The sequence below is a fragment of the Leptodactylus fuscus genome, chromosome 4 (assembly GCF_031893055.1).
Source record: "Leptodactylus fuscus isolate aLepFus1 chromosome 4, aLepFus1.hap2, whole genome shotgun sequence".
NCBI lineage: Eukaryota > Metazoa > Chordata > Amphibia > Anura > Leptodactylidae > Leptodactylus > Leptodactylus fuscus.
This window is the reverse complement of record NC_134268.1, coordinates 18,935,265-18,951,809: the sequence shown is the minus strand read 5'-3', so window position 1 is coordinate 18,951,809 and position 16,545 is coordinate 18,935,265. Positions and strand designations below refer to the sequence as shown.

Sequence of the window (16,545 nt, the reverse complement as noted above, 5' to 3'; positions counted from 1 at the left end):
TGTAATGTATGTACACAGTGACTGTACCAGCAGAATAGTGAGTGCAGCTCTGGAGTATAATACAGGATAAGTAATGTAATGTATGTACACAGTGACTGTACCAGCAGAATAGTGAGCGCAGCTCTGGAGTATAATACAGGATAAGTAATGTAATGTATGCACACAGTGACTGTACCAGCAGAATAGTGAGCGCAGCTCTGGAGTATAATACAGGATAAGTAATGTAATGTATGTACACAGTGACTGTACCAGCAGAATAGTGAGCGCAGCTCTGGAGTATAATACAGGATAAGTAATGTAATGTATGTACACAGTGACTGTACCAGCAGAATAGTGAGCGCAGCTCTGGAGTATAATACAGGATAAGTAATGTAATGTATGTACACAGTGACTGTACCAGCAGAATAGTGAGCGCAGCTCTGGAGTATAATACAGGATAAGTAATGTAATGTATGTACACAGTGACTGTACCAGCAGAATAGTGAGCGCAGCTCTGGAGTATAATACAGGATAAGTAATGTAATGTATGTACACAGTGACTGTACCAGCAGAATAGTGAGCGCAGCTCTGGAGTATAATACAGGATAAGTAATGTAATGTATGTACACAGTGACTGCACCAGCAGAATAGTGAGCGCAGCTCTGGAGTATAATACAGGATAATTAATGTAATGTATGTACACAGTGACTCACCAGCAGAATAGTAAGTGCAGCTCTGGAGTATAATACAGGATAAGTAATGTAATGTATGTACACAGTGACTGCACCAGCAGAATAGTAAGTGCAGCTCTGGAGTATAATACAGGATAAGTAATGTAATGTAAGTACACAGTGACTGTACCAGCAGAATAGTGAGCGCAGCTCTGGAGTATAATAATCAGGATAATATAATCAGGATTAGAATGGGATAAGTAATGTAATGTACAGCATTTACAAAATTTCTCAACAATTACTTGTATATATTTTGTGTATATTTTATATTATCTATACATTATTATTACTATATAGACTGTAAAATAGTGTGGATATAGTATTGTGTTTGCTCTACCTGGTATAAGAGGGATAATATGATACACTTCAGCTATGAACAAATTTGTCCCTTTTATTAAATTTTCTTGTGCCCTTTGTCTGAGACAAATGAGAGCAGGTGGTGACTGATCAGACCTGGTCATCGTTCTCTTCGCCCTGTCAGTGTATCAGATATACTACAATGACAGGTAGAAATAAATGATGAGAGGGTCGCTCAGTCATCAATCATAGCCTGAGTTGTAAGAGCACAAACCTCCATGAATGACAGTGAAGGCATGTATAATGCACCACAAGGGCCAGAGGCATCTGCCTTTGGAAACCCTATACTTTAGCCAGAGGCAAAGATCCATAGTTCCTGTCACCATGTTTATTATTGTCATAGGCTTACATTCACCGATTCCAAGATTACGCCAAATGATAGCACATGAAGATACCTGAATATATAAATATATGAAACACTTCTTACCACTATAGTTTAAAGGGATGCTACCATTAAAACCTTTCTTTTTGTGGATAAGACGTCGGAATAGCCTTTAGAAGGCTATTCATCTCTTACCTTTAGACGTGGTCTCCGCTGCGCCGTTCCTTAGAAATATCGTTTTTTACCGGTATGCAAATGAGTTCTCTTGCAGCTATGGGGGCGGTCCCCAGCGCTCAAACAGCGATGGGGGTGTCCCCACCGCTGCCAGAAAATTGTCTCCAGCACCGCCTCCTTGTTCGTCCACAGCGTCTATCTTCAATGTCTTCTTCCGGCGCAGGCTCGTAACTTCTAGGCGTCGGGCCTTGAGCAGAGCAGACTGCGCAGGCGCACAGGCCACGGGAAAATGGCCGCTTCCACAGTATTGTTAGCGGTCCTCTATAAGACTGAGGCCACACATCATGTTTTTATTGCAGATTTTGGTGCATTTTATTGAGCCAAAGCTCACATATACCTTCCATATACATTGCAGCAAGCCTGAACAGACCCTGACAACTTACCGGATAGCTCTAGCGTGTTTCATCAGTCGTAGCCAGAGAAAGATAATGGTGACCGAAAACACTCGGACGTGAGAAACATGAAGATCAGGATTCTGCTTCACAACCAAATCTGCTATATGAGTGACGATGACGGCCAAAAGTAGGAAGTACACAATCCAGTCAAAGACGTTCCTAAGGAGGAGTAAAAGGCACCAACATTTTAGAAAAAAATGACACGAGTGACACATCGCACTATTAGACATTGATCGAGGCTTCTCAGTAAAATCTGCAAAAATTGACATGAGGTTCTTAGTATACTTTTTGATCAGGGTGACAAGCCTGCAGCAACCACTGTATAGTAGGCCCCTGTGTGCAGCAGCCGCCATCATTAATACATGAACCTTCAGCCCAACAGCCCCCCCTGCAGCCAGGAAAGACCCGCGGGCTCCAGGCCACACCACCCAGCAGGCCCAGAACCACAGCAAATATCAAACAGATATCACAAAGTTCACCGTACCATATGGCCTCCTTAAAAAGACATTTGTGTAATACAACCATCTTAAAGGAGTTTAACGTTCCCCGTCTGTTTGACATCTATTAAATGTATTTCATTAAAATTTAATGAAATAAATGTACATACAGAAAGGTTCAATAAACCCATGGGGCTATGAGGTAAATCACACCAATAGCTTCCTATGACACTGACCCTGGAGTGGGTTTGTAGATTTTTGCAAACAAACTACTTTTTGCCACTCCAGTGCATGTAAGATATAGACACCCCCGGAGCCATCAGCAAAGGGGGACATGACTTTGGGATGGGGGAACCAATAACTCCTGCAGTTTCTTCTTTGTGCAGTAGTTGAGTAGATTTATACAGACTGGGTCAGCTTTAAGAATATATCGGTGTATATTCAGCTTTAGTGTATATACAGCTGTAGGAGTATATATCTGTGTATGTTCTGCTGTAGGAGTGTATATCTGTATGTTCTGTGTAGGAGTATATATCTGTAGTAGGAGTATATATCTGTGTATGTTCTGCTGTAGGAGTGTATATCTGTATGTTCTGTGTAGGAGTATATATCTGTAGTAGGAGTATATATCTGTGTATGTTCTGCTTTAGTGTATGGTGCTTAGTGTGTTACTGTAGGGAGGGAGGAGTTAGGAATAGATGTCACTTCCTGTCTCCTCCATCTTCATCCTCTTTCTCATCACAAGACCTGGATGAAGCATGTCTGCTGTATCAGGGAGTATAAGACTGAGATTTATCACCTCACACAGCGCTGGTGTCACCACATTACACAGCACTACTAGTGTAGTATCACTAACTATACTGTATATACTGCAGTATTACCACAAGATGTCTGCAGTCACAGAGTCCTCTCATGTACAGTATTTACCACACTGGAGACATGGCTGAGTCTCCTCCTGTAGTTACCACACATTGGAGACATGGCTGATATATCATATGTATATTACTATATTTCTCAGGATAAGATAATCCTTTAATAGTCCCACATTGGGGAAATTTCATATATACAGCTACAGCGTCCCCTCATGTATTTACTGCACACTGCTGATGTGTGTATGTGTATATGTGTGTATATATTTATATATGTGTGTGTATGTGTATGTATATGTATATGTTCTGCAATATTACCTCAGGATATATACAGTCACACATGTCCACACATGTATTTACCATAGACACTGCTTATATATATATATATATATATATATATATATATATATATATATATATATATACTGCAATATTACCTCAGGATATATACAGTCACACATGTATTTACCATAGACACTGTTGATATATATATATATGTATATACACTCACCGGCCACTTTATTAGGTACACCTGTCCAACTGCTCGTTAACACTTAATTTCTAATCAGCCAATCACATGGCGGCAACTCAGTGCATTTAGGCATGTAGACATGGTCAAGACAATCTCCTGCAGTTCAAACTGAGCATCAGTATGGGGAAGAAAGGTGATTTGAGTGCCTTTGAACGTGGCATGGTTGTTGGTGCCAGAAGGGCTGGTCTGAGTATTTCAGAAACTGCTGATCTACTGGGATTTTCACGCACAACCATCTCTAGGGTTTACAGAGAATGGTCCGAAAAAGAAAAAACATCCAGTGAGCGGCAGTTCTGTGGGCGGAAATGCGTTGTTGATGCCAGAGGTCAGAGAAGAATGGCCAGACTGGTTCGAGCTGATAGAAAGGCAACAGTGACTCAAATAGCCACCCGTTACAACCAAGGAAGCCAGAAGAGCATCTCTGAACGCCGCACAGTACGTCCAACTTTGAGGCTACAGATGGGCTACAGCAGCAGAAGACCACACCGGGTGCCACTCCTTTCAGCTAAGAACAGGAAACTGAGGCTACAATTTGCACAAGCTCATCGAAATTGGACAATTGAAGATTGGAAAAACGTTGCCTGGTCTGATGAGTCGATTTCTGCTGCGACATTCGGATGGTAGGGTCAGAATTTGGCGTCAACAACATGATCAGGATCCATCCTGCCTTGTATCAACGGTTCAGGCTGGTGGTGGTGGTGTCATGGTGTGGGGAATATTTTCTTGGCACTCTTTGGGCCCCTTGGTACCAATTGAGCATCGTTGCAACGCCAAAGCCTACCTGAGTATTGTTGCTGACCATGTCCATCCCTTTATGACCACAATGTACCCAACATCTGATGGCTACTTTCAGCAGGATAATGCAATGCCATGTCATAAAGCTGGAATCATCTCAGACTGGTTTCTTGAACATGACAATGAGTTCACTGTACTCCAATGGCCTCCACAGTCACCAGATCTCAATCCAATAGAGGAGCATCTTTGGGATGTGGTGGAACGGGAGATTCGCATCATGGATGTGCAGCCGACAAATCTGCAGCAACTGTGTGATGCCATCATGTCAATATGGACCAAAATCTCTGAGGAATGCTTCCAGCACCTTGTTGTATCTATGCCACGAAGAATTGAGGCAGTTCTGAAGGCAAAAGGGGGTCCAACCCGTTACTAGCATGGTGTACCTAATAAAGTGGCCGGTGAGTGTATATATATATAAATATATATATATATATATATATATATATATATATATACACTGCAATATTACCTCAGGATATATACAGTCACACATGTCCATACATGTATTTACCATAGACACTGCAGACATGGCTGATATCTCATATATACTACTATATAATACAGGCTGTTCATGAGTACTGGGGACTGAGGGTCTGTCTATGGTGGAGCTGAGAGGACACATGTAATGGAGGTCCTGTGGTGAGAGAGAGACAGCCTGGTACAGTGTAGTGAGGGTAATGGAGGCCGCACTGATACTCCCTGTATATGTCTCCAGCTCTGCTAATACTGGCCATGCTGGGGATAAGTTAAAGTTGATCATTTCTATGTACTTTCTCAGGCCTGTATACAGGTCATACTGTATATACTGGCCATACTGTATACAGGTCATTTATAATTGGTGGGGGGTTCTTGGAGCTGGTTGAAATTGTAAACAGTGGGGAACATGGTGGTTAGTTTCCCCTGAGCCAGTGCTTGCGGCTGGGGGTAATCTGGTGTGATGGAACAGATTGGCAGACAGATTTTTGCTTGTGTTGTTATTCCTACTGCTCTATTTATGACCTCTGTATTAGGGCCCAACACACTTAGACAATGGATATCAGACAAATACTGCACCGGATTATTGTATTTCTTAGTCTTCATGTAGCCGCTGTCTTAAGAGCATTTACAGTCTGTATCCAGAGAAGTATATGGCTCACCATTATGTTATGTTACATCATACACTGCAGCCGGTCCCATTACTATGGTATATACTATATGATGGGATATTTCTCAGTGGGGTCCTATAACAGTATAATTCAGCTGCTAGGTCTTTCCTTATTACCGACTCTGGATTATTCTGGAGCTGGTATGATTTAGTATTATTGCTTGTACAGTATTTAGGGTGAGCCATGTAAGTTATTGTTTCTTTTAGAGCACCTTTAATTTCATGCTGTTACATATATATATATATATATATAAAGGGATTTTCATGCATAGTCCCAACATAAGTACAATACTGTACACAAATGTCTAACTAGCTGAGTGATCTAGTACGAGTAGAAGAGAGGACCTGGTGTGTCTGGGGCTCCAATTTTTAGGCCAGTGTTGTACTTTGTTACTGTCACTGGCCTTGCCTTATTATGTAACCCTAAATGACATGATTGCTTAGGAGTGGGATGCATACAAGTGCTTCCAAGCCACTATGTAACAGGTGGTTTGCGATACACTAACAAGTTGTTTTTCTTTTTTTTTTTTCTTTTTTTTTTTTTTTTGGGGGGGGGGGAGGTTGCCACTTCTTCAAACGTGTATAACAGAATGTAATATAGTTATTTACTAATGGGTTTTCTTAATACTAAATGTAATCCTAAACTATAGCTATTGTTGTGCATCATAATTCGTACTATTGACATTAAATAAGTTTTTTACTGGGTCCTTGAAGTTACTTTTATTTGGCAACCACCTTGGGTGTAGCCCAGTGCAGGGGTAACCATCGGAGGTATGACCCCCCTGGTGGGGAGGGGTGACCATCGGAGGTATGGCCCCCTAGTGTGGAAGGGTAACCATCGGAGGTATGGCCCCCTGGTGTAGAGGGGTGACCATCGGAGGTATGGCCCCCTGGTGTAGAGGGGTGACCATCGGAGGTATGGCCCCCTGGATGTGGAGGGATAACCGTCAGAGTAACAGACCCCCTGGTTACGCCAAACTAATTAAATTTAAGAAGACCCTGTTAGGGTAAGTCCCTAGGGTCATGGCTGTCATTTTTCACATGCCTGTGCACTAAATTGAGCCCTCCGAGCTGGAGCTGGTTGCGGCTGGAGGTAGAGAAAAACATTTTATTTAAAATGTTTAAATTAAAAAAAAAAAATAAAATAAAAAAAAAAAATTTTTTAATAAAAATCTAATGGCTTCAAGGATCCTCCGAGCTGGAGCTGGTTGCGGCTGGAGGGAGAGAAAAACATTTTATTTAAAATGTTTAAATTAAAAAAACAAAAAAACAAAACAAAACATGTTTTAATAAAAATCTAATGGCTTCAAGGACCTTTTCTGATGATTTGTACTTTTCTTAGTGAAGATATATGACCACTTATATTGACCAACTCATGTTTCTCTTCATGTTGCTGACAGTGTGATACGGCCAGTGCCGTACAGTGTCTATCGCAGCCAGCTAGTGAATGGAGCCCAGCACTGCTTACCATGATAACCCCATGCTCTGTGTGCAGGAGTTATATAGGCCTATGCCCCCCCCCCTTCCTTGCGGAACGGGCAGCATCAGCATGGTGCTGTTCCATGTCCAGCAAAGATGAAAATTTCAGCTTCTACTTTCAGTCTTGGTGCCCTTGGGTCGGTGCATGCGGCTAAGGGTAAAGGTCATCAAGTGCTCTGAAAATGATTGAGAGATGACATTACAGCCTTCTCACTGCCTTCAGAGACTCCGGTATCTCAAGCGGATCATGGGCTTCTTCTCATCATGCTAAGCATCATTCAATGGCTTGTTTTGCTGTTAATGTGGTTGTGACCCATCAAACAACAATGGAGGGTTATTTCACTCCAGTAAGTGCCCTGGGGTTGCTGTAGTATCTGGAGACGCCGCAGCACCACAAGTACTTCTCTCTTCCCTTCTTTATACTCTCTATGTCTTTCCTTGCAGTATCAGTGGGTATAGGGTTGCCAATGTATGTAAATAGACAGTTCTAGTTTTTAGTGGGAGAGGTAATCCTTGAAGAGGTGTTATCTTGTACATGGTATATACATCTGTATCATGTGTATACAGTTACCACCATAAGTGGAACCTCACACCTCATAAGTGGGATGTAGGTACTTCTGTGCATATATGGTTGGCAATTACATGTGTGTGGTATGGCGGTATCCCCATGTATACTGGTTTATGGCAATTTCAGTGTTATAGTCTATTTCTCTTTACTAGTTTCTGACTACAGCCAGATCACTTTTGTTGCATTTTCAGCCACATTCATAGCTTGGTATTGTCGGGCAGGTAGTATGAGGACTTGTAGTATGTAAGGTTTCTAGAGGCTAGTGCATTCCTACTCAGTTTGGAGGCGGTCGAGTCCATTTAAGGTGTCAAATGGCCTCTTCTGTGGCGGTTGAGGAGTCAGGTGGAAGTTGCAGGCAAGTTATTGTAGACTTATTTTAACTAATAGAGGAGGTTAAACCTCATGGTGGTGAACAGGCTGAGCTTTAGAAATGGCCAGCCTGAAGGATGTCGTAATAGTAACGTCATCCAGAGGCGGGCACAGTGGTTAAGCACAGGGTCGTTGGTGCCCTTAAAGTGTACTGGCTCTGCTAGAATTGCAAGCCGGAGCGTGCTGCCCCCCTTTATTTATTTATTGCTGTCTGGCCGGGTGCTGTATGTCAGACAGCTGGGGATCTCACAGTATTCGTGAATCCCAATGGTCTAGCACTTCACCTGACTCCTTCTGTCATTATTTTACTTCTGTGAGTTTAATAAAGCTGTGGCCATTTTTACAACCAAAATAAAGTGTTCTTGTGCATTTATTCCAAAGTCATTATTTACCGTAGTTTGGGTGGTTTTAGGTAGGAGTGAGGGACATCCCATATCCAAAGTCAAGTAATATTGACACACAGTTTAGATTGAAGGGATCAACCGAAAACAAAGGTGGGAAATAAGAACATAAAAATAATAAAGAAGCATGATATCTATCAGATCCCACATTGCTCCAGTGCTGTTGTATACTTGCAGGCAGGGGCGTAACTACCGTGGTAGCAGTGGTAGTAGCCACCTCAGAGCCCGGGACATTAGGGGGCCCAGCGACAGCCGCTACCGCTGCGGATTTTTCTTTTTTCTTAATAGGCCGTTACAGGCAGGAGTTGCTCCAGCCGGTAACGGGCCCTATTTACTTACAACGGCACTGGAGCCATGTGGGATCTAATAGGTATCATGCTTCTTTTATTATTTTTATGTTCTTATTTCCCACCTCTGTTTTTGGTAAGTGACACCACGGGCCCCAGAAAGACTATCATTATCATTATACTCGGAGGTCTTTCCAGACCCCTAAATATAATGATCGTAGGCCTGGGAGAGGTAAGAAACATAAAAAACACTGTTAGGGTCCATTCACACGGCGTAACGTGCCGCGTGATGTGGCACGTATACGGCGTGTGTGACTTTGAGCGCCGTAAAAGCTCCCATTGATTTCAATGGGAGTCTGTATTGTATTCGCCGCGTTATTTTGTGGCCGTGATTTTGCGGCCGCAATTTGCTGAATATAGGCGGATCATCGAACCCAACAACCCGCACACAAAGTTGCGGGCAGAGGTTAGTTGTCCAATAAGTGTCCCTACACATTTCAGTGGCCTCTATACAGTATAATACCCATATCAGCACTCAAATAGTGCAATGCCCCACAGTGTAATATATGGACCTACAAAGTCCACAAGGACCTACACAGCATAATACCTCCAGCCATCTCACAGTATAATGCCACCAACCCCACAAACTGTAATGCCTCCAGCCCCCACACAGCATAGGGTATGGGAATTGAGTGGTGAGAATACTTCTCAGTATTCAGTGCTTTTAGGACTACCTGCTACTCTCTGCTCCTGATGCCAACATACACCAGTACAGAAAAGGAGCAGGAAGTCCTAAGAGGGGCGAGTATCGAGAAGAATACTCACCGCTCACTCCCTGGGCCGAGTGGAGATGGAATATGATGGAAGCGATCACTTATCGACGCGGTCCAGTAACGGATGAGCCGCTGTTTTGCTGAAGAGGACCATTACCATCATTCTGGAGAGCAGAGGCTGTCCAGGGTCAGCAAGGGGGCAGTATTAACTATGCAACTGCCCCCTGGAGTACACCTTTGGTATTGAACTATTGATAATATGACCTATTTGTAATTTTTTTTTTTTTTTTAGATACACTTTATATACACTATAAATAGACTGTAGATAGGGTTGGATAAGGAGCGTTCTCTCTATATACATTACTATACACATGAATACTGCTTACAACATAAAGACCAAATTTCAACCATTGCTTCTACTAAACCTCCATCACTAATGTAACAATCTATTCATTTCAATTATGTATTACTTATTAGGATTAGGTTACCTTTGCCGTACACCGAGCTATTGACTGAAGTGAGTTAAACGCGCTGCCTTGGGACTTTTTACGCTGTGTTTGTATTAATACATTCAGACGAGAAATTAATCTCACAATTATCTGGTTTTCTAAAGCTTATGAAATATAAAGTAATTGAAGGATTTCAGTTCAGAGCATCTCTAATCTCCCCAGGATGTAGTATGTTGGTGCTGAGAATGAAAATTCAGGCATACATGGTAAATGGGAGAATATGTGAATGCCATAAAAAAAAACAAAAAAACTGTACAGCCCAATTAAAATGCAGGAAAATGTGGCTCCACCCATGAGGACCTGCAGTTTCAGATCCTACTAATTGAAAGTTTGTGTGTTTGGATGTTTGTGGGTTTGTGTATTTGGATGTTTGTTCCCTAATCACACCTAAACTACTGAATGGATATGTGTGAAATTTGGTATATACTTACCTTGGGTCCCAGAACGAAAGATAGGCTACTTTGTACATCCCTCCACCGCTGGTCTTCATGGCAAATTACGCTGATATTCGGTCCGGTGTCTGCTTCAGAACCTGAGATGACATCATTCCAGGCCCTTGACAGGTAAGCCGATTGGCTCACGCTGCAGTGTGGGCGGAGCTATCAGCCCCGCAGCAATGTAAAGAACATGTTGTCAGTAGGGTTGAGCTGATCTTGACTTTTCAGGATCAATTTTAAAATCCGATTTCCGATCATTTTTCATTCGAACCCGATCTCGATCCCAATTCCGATCCCAATGCAAGTCAATGGGATTTTTTTTATTAATCGGAGATCGGATTTTAAAAGCAATCCTATTCACTATACAGCATGGAATCTAACAATTGAACGCTTTAATTGTTAGAATCCATGCTGTGTAGTGAATCACTAAGAAGCCAGAGGATTTTTTTTTAATCCTCTGGCTACTTATTCCCCCCTGGTGTCCACGTACCTGCAGAGATGGCTGCTCCGGTGCCCGGTGTTCTTCTTCGCCTCGCTGCTGCTCCACACTGCTCTTCTCGCCTCGCTGCCCCGCCTCCCAGGTTAGGAGAGTGTGGGCGGGTTAGGAGAGTGTGGGTGGGTACTGGGAGGGGAGACGTCACGTCTCCCCGCACTGTACCCGCCCACACTCTCCTAAGCCACAAGCCCCGCCTTTACTAGATCTTTAAACTCTAACCCGGGAGGCGGCGGCAGCGAGGCGAGAAGAGCAGCGTGGAGCAGCAGCGAGGCGAAGAAGAAGGAGAACACCGAGCACCGGAGCAGCCATCTCTGGAGGTAAGTAGCTACTAGAGATGTTAGTTTAGTCTCCCATTAGAATGAATGGAGGCAGCCGGCGCACAGGGGGTAAAGGCTGTGTGCCGGCTGCTTCCATTCATTCCTATGGAACCGCAGCGGAACCTTCACACTGAGTATACACTCCACTCAGAATGAGCGGAGGGTACACTCAGTGTGAAGGCTAAGCAAAGGATTGTGGGAAATAGTACCGATCTCGATCCCACCTAAAAAGATCGTGTTCGGAATTCCGATCGCGAAATTTTCTCGATTGCCAATCGGAATCCGATCTTTTCCGAACACGATCGCTCAACCCTAGTTGTCAGGACTCCTAGGACTATAGAAATTTGGCACACACATACATAGGAACCCCCATTAACATAAAGGGTACTTTTTATCCCGGTAAATGACGTCACTACATGACTGTTAAGCACAAATTTACACACACACTACGTTTGAGGACCTTTGATGACATCACAGGCCCTTCAGCCGTCCCATTCGATCACGCTACGTGGTGGGTGGAGCTACACACTAACTTGGGGGCGGAGCTAAACAGGAGGTAGTTGGACACTGTGAAATCATACACTGTATGTACTCCATATACCACTATATACTACTGTATACACTGTTAACAGAGCGGTACCACAGCTTGCTCTGCTCTCCATACGGATGTTCATACAGCTGGGGCTGCTGTGTATATCCACAGATGTAGCAGAGCCAACAAGCGGATGCAGGTGCATCGCCGCCAACCATATTTGCCTAATTATAAGCGGCTCATCGCCAACAACAACCCGCAGACGAAGTCGCGGGTAGAAGCTAATGAACCGATAAATTCATATCCATATTGGAGTAGTGCAGAGAGTGTCTAAAACCTAGCCATGATGTCCTTATTGTGGTGGGGTTATCTTCTCATACATGTACTGTCCTCCTGATAACCAGCCATGATGTCCTTATTGTGGTGGGGTTATCTTCTCATACATGTAGTGTCCTCCTGATAACCAGCCATGATGTCCTTATTGTGTCCGGTTATCTTCTCATACATGTAGTGTCCTCCTTATAACCAGCCATGATGTCCTTATTGTGGTCGGGTTATCTTCTCATACATGTAGTGTCCTCCTGATAACCAGCCATGATGTCCTTATTGTGTCCGGTTATCTTCTCATACATGTAGTGTCCTCCTGATAACCAGCCATGATGTCCTTATTGTGGTCAGGTTATCTTCTCATACATGTAGTGTCCTCCTGATAACCAGCCATGATGTCCTTATTGTGGTCGGGTTATCTTCTCAATCATGTAGTGTCCCTGCCTGATAACTGTCCACAATAAGGACATCATGGCTGGGTTTCTGACAAGTCTAGGACTATCATACGTTTCTGCATTCACGGTCATAGGTATTGTCAACCAACCAAGATAAATGGTCAACAACTTTTTTGCCAAGAGTTACAGTAAATTTGTAGGATTCACCGCCCTGGGGAGCCCTGTTCTCCTCAATTTATAAAAAAGTGGTAAATGGCATGCATGTGGCACATTTTTCGTGCAAAAAAGGGCCATATGCCAAAGATGCACCGCATGTACACCCATCTACAGCATTTTTATGTAGATGGAATAATAAATGTCCCCCAATTTGTCTAAAAAACCGATGGAAACTGCCTCAAAAGTGGCCTACCTTCACCTATAAATGTGGGTCAGTGTTTTAGTAGGAGGTGTCCACTTATGCGACATGGTTAGATAAGGATCCAGGCACGTCCATTGATGAACAGGTTAATACAACATCTGGTTAGCTGCGGATGGTGAGTCACAATGTCACAAAAACAGATAAGACATCCAGAAGAAGTAAATTCAAACCAGACGCAACGGAAGCATCTCTATGTGCAAGAGCCGTGCACAGATCCCAGTGGGCAAAGTCAAAGAAAGAATGTCTCATCAAAAGCTAATTAGACTGTGGCCTGGGGGAAATGTATGACTGAATGGAGGGAGTCTAATGGCTCCGGCCGCCTTCCTTCTCCCTTTGGTATTAAATGCTTTATAATTGAGAACGCGGTCGCAGATTAACCTAATGCTCTGTTATATGGCTCCTGGAAGTAGGCTATGGTTTGAGACAGCTAGCAATAAAGGTTATTTGCCGTCATAAATGGATAAACTCCTATCATCTGATCCGGGCACGTGAGAGTTGGTGACCCCTTCAAAAAGGTCTCTTTAATGCTCCGGTTTTTTATCTACTTTCCAGTGACTTATTTCAGGACATAGAAAAGCAATGCAGAAGAGATCTGAAGCCACAGAAGGGCGGATTTGCCCAATTCCTATATAGTTTTGCAATCTATACATCTGACTTGTAAGCCTGTCTGTCTTACCAGTTCTACCTGCTTATTGTCTTCCTCCACTTCTCTGACTAGTTCTGACCAGACCTCTGGGCCAGACCACTCAAGTTTTACCCCGATCTACCACTTATTCCAGTGAATGCTGCTTTGCCCCTCATGCTTACCAAATTATACAGAGAAGAAACCCCCAAAGAACTACCGCTTACCGATTGGAGAAAGGGGTTAAAGGGATTGCTTGACTTTTCAAAAACTTGTAAAAGAAAAGGAAGAAAAAGCATTACTTATCTACTAGTCTTCCTTCTGGCCAAGTGGTAGCACTCCATTCCCTGCTACTTTAGGTTCAGGCTTCCAGGCTAGACAGTAAAGTTCACATGGGATGTTTTTGGACCGGAACCGGGGAGCCGCGACTGAATGCCGATGTAGTACACTGGCATCCAGTCACACACTCTACTCCAGGTTAGGCCCAATGAATGGGCCTAGTCGGGAGGAGGGAGTGTCTTCAGGCCAAATCGCAAGGTGAAACGGTCTGAAGAATGAGCATGTCGCTTCTTTTTCCAGCTTGTTCCAGCTCTCGGAAAAAAGAAGACCCATGACCTCTGAGGGAGACCCCGCTTTCTCACACTGGGCCCTACATTATGCTGCACAATGTGTTGGTAGTCTTCAGACTTCATAATGCCATGCACATGGTCAAGCAGTCCAGTGCCAGAGGCAGCAAAGCAACCCCAAAACATCAGGGACCCTCCGCCATGTCTGACTGTAGGGGGCGTCTTCTTTTCTTTGAAGGCCTCTTTTTTTCCTGTAAACTCTATGTTGAGGCCTTTTCCTACTTTTGTCTCATCTGACCAGAGAACATTCTTCCAGAACGGTTTTGGCTTTCTCAGGTAAGTTTTGGCAAACTCCAGCCTGGCTTTTTTCTGTCTCTGGGTAAGAAGTGGGGTCTTCCTGGGTCTCCTACCATACAGCCCCTTCTCATTCAGACGCTGACGGATAGTACGGGGTGACACTGTTGTACCCTCGGACTGCAGGGCAGCTTGGACTTGTTTGGATGTTAGTCGAGGTTCTTTATCCGCCATCTGCACAATCTTGCGGTGAAATCTCTCGTCAATTTTTTCTTTTCCGTCCACATCTAGGGAGGTTAGCCACAGTGCCATGGGCTTTACACTTCTTGATGACACTGCGCACGGTAGACACAGGAACATTCAGGTCTTTGGAGATGGACTTGTAGCCTTGAGATTGCTCATGCTTCCTCACAATTTTGCTTCTCAAGTCCTCAGACAGTTCTTTGGTCTTCTTTCTTTTCTCCATGCTCAATGTGGTCACACAAGGACACAGGACAGAGGTGGAGTCAACTTTAATCCATTTCAACTGGCTGCAACTGTGATTTAGTTATTGCCACCACCTGTTAGGTGCCTCAGGTAAGTAACAGGTGCTGTTATTTACACAAATTAGAGAAGCATCACATGATTTTTCAAACAGTGCCAATACTTTTGTCCACCCCCTTTTTTATGTTTGCTGTGGAATTATATCCAATTTGGCTTTTTGACAATTCTTTTTGTGGTTTTCCATTGAAGACAAATTAAATGAAGATAATACCAAAGAATTTGTGATTCTAATAATTTTCTGGAAGAACACGAGTATTATCTGACAGAATTGCAGGGGTGACAATACTTTTGGCCAACACTGTATGTATGTGACTGTATGTGAAACCATGTGGCTGCACTACTCTGCAAATAGTGTGAAAACCAGCCTACAAGGCCTACATTCAGCCTGTACACATCTGAGGACAGCGTACGGCTGTGAGCGGCGGTCTGATGTGTGATATCAAGCCGTGTTGTTTAACAAAGAAAAATATTTAACATTTACAAATATCATCTCGCAGACGGCGCAGCACAAGAAGACGCCTGGAGGGGGAAATCACAATAATCGATAAGACAATAAACTGTCACCACTTCCACAGTCTGGAGGAAAAATACATTCATCACTTTACTTCAGACGGGGAGATGCTTCGTGCTCACAAGAACCTTGCGAAATCAAGTAGATTTAAACCAAGGCTCGCGGTGCCGGATTATTTATGTCTCAAGGGCGGGCGGTACGTGGAAGGCATAGAAGAGGAAAATGCACGAAAATTCCAATTATTTATGTATCGGGGTTTATGTAAATCCTGGAATCCATAGTGCTGGTGTTATTCCAATATAGTATCATAATGAGAGTTATAGGAGAATGAATGATGTGTTAGTTAGTAGTGACAAGTGGTAATAAATGAGCTCAGCGTTAGTAGACACCTATTCAGACTTGTCTAAATATATTGGGATCAGGATGCATAGCTTGGAGCTGTTGGACCCCAATGCAAAATATGTAATGGAAACCTTCAATATCTTGTACCATGTACAATGGTGGTATATTTTATGTAACAGAGGAACCTTTAAGGCCCTCTCAGGGTTCAGGGCCCGGAAGCGACTGCTGCTGCTGCACCCCCTGTAGCTATGCCCCTATTGGGGAGAATTTATTATGTCTCCTGTGTCAGTTTTCTGGCCTTCACCTCCACCACGTTCACTTCTTTACATTCTTTAATAGTTGCCCCTCCAATGATTCTGACATATTGGAGCCCCCACCATTTCTGAGCAATCAGTGCTGTTAGTTTTGGTGCTCGCTATGCTAATTAGGCTCATTACTGTCAAATGGCCTCAGGCCTCTGATTGGACATTGTCAAAGATTAGAAACTCATCTACTTTTACCTTGGACGCCCACCTGACAGTAGAGAGTCTAATTAGCATATTGGGCAGCAAAATTAAAGGGGCT

At 43.4% G+C, this 16,545-nt stretch overlaps 1 protein-coding gene across 3 annotated transcripts in view; it reads right to left on the bottom strand.

Annotated features, from left to right (window-relative positions):
- Positions 1-16,545, bottom strand: part of LOC142200061 (uncharacterized) — a 104,905-nt gene that overhangs the window by 33,826 nt on the left and 54,534 nt on the right. For all 3 annotated transcript variants that reach the window (XM_075270106.1, XM_075270107.1, XM_075270105.1), the window contains one exon: positions 2,007-2,177. In XM_075270106.1, coding sequence (XP_075126207.1) covers positions 2,007-2,177 — 171 coding nt within the window. The remainder of the gene's footprint in view (positions 1-2,006; positions 2,178-16,545) is intronic.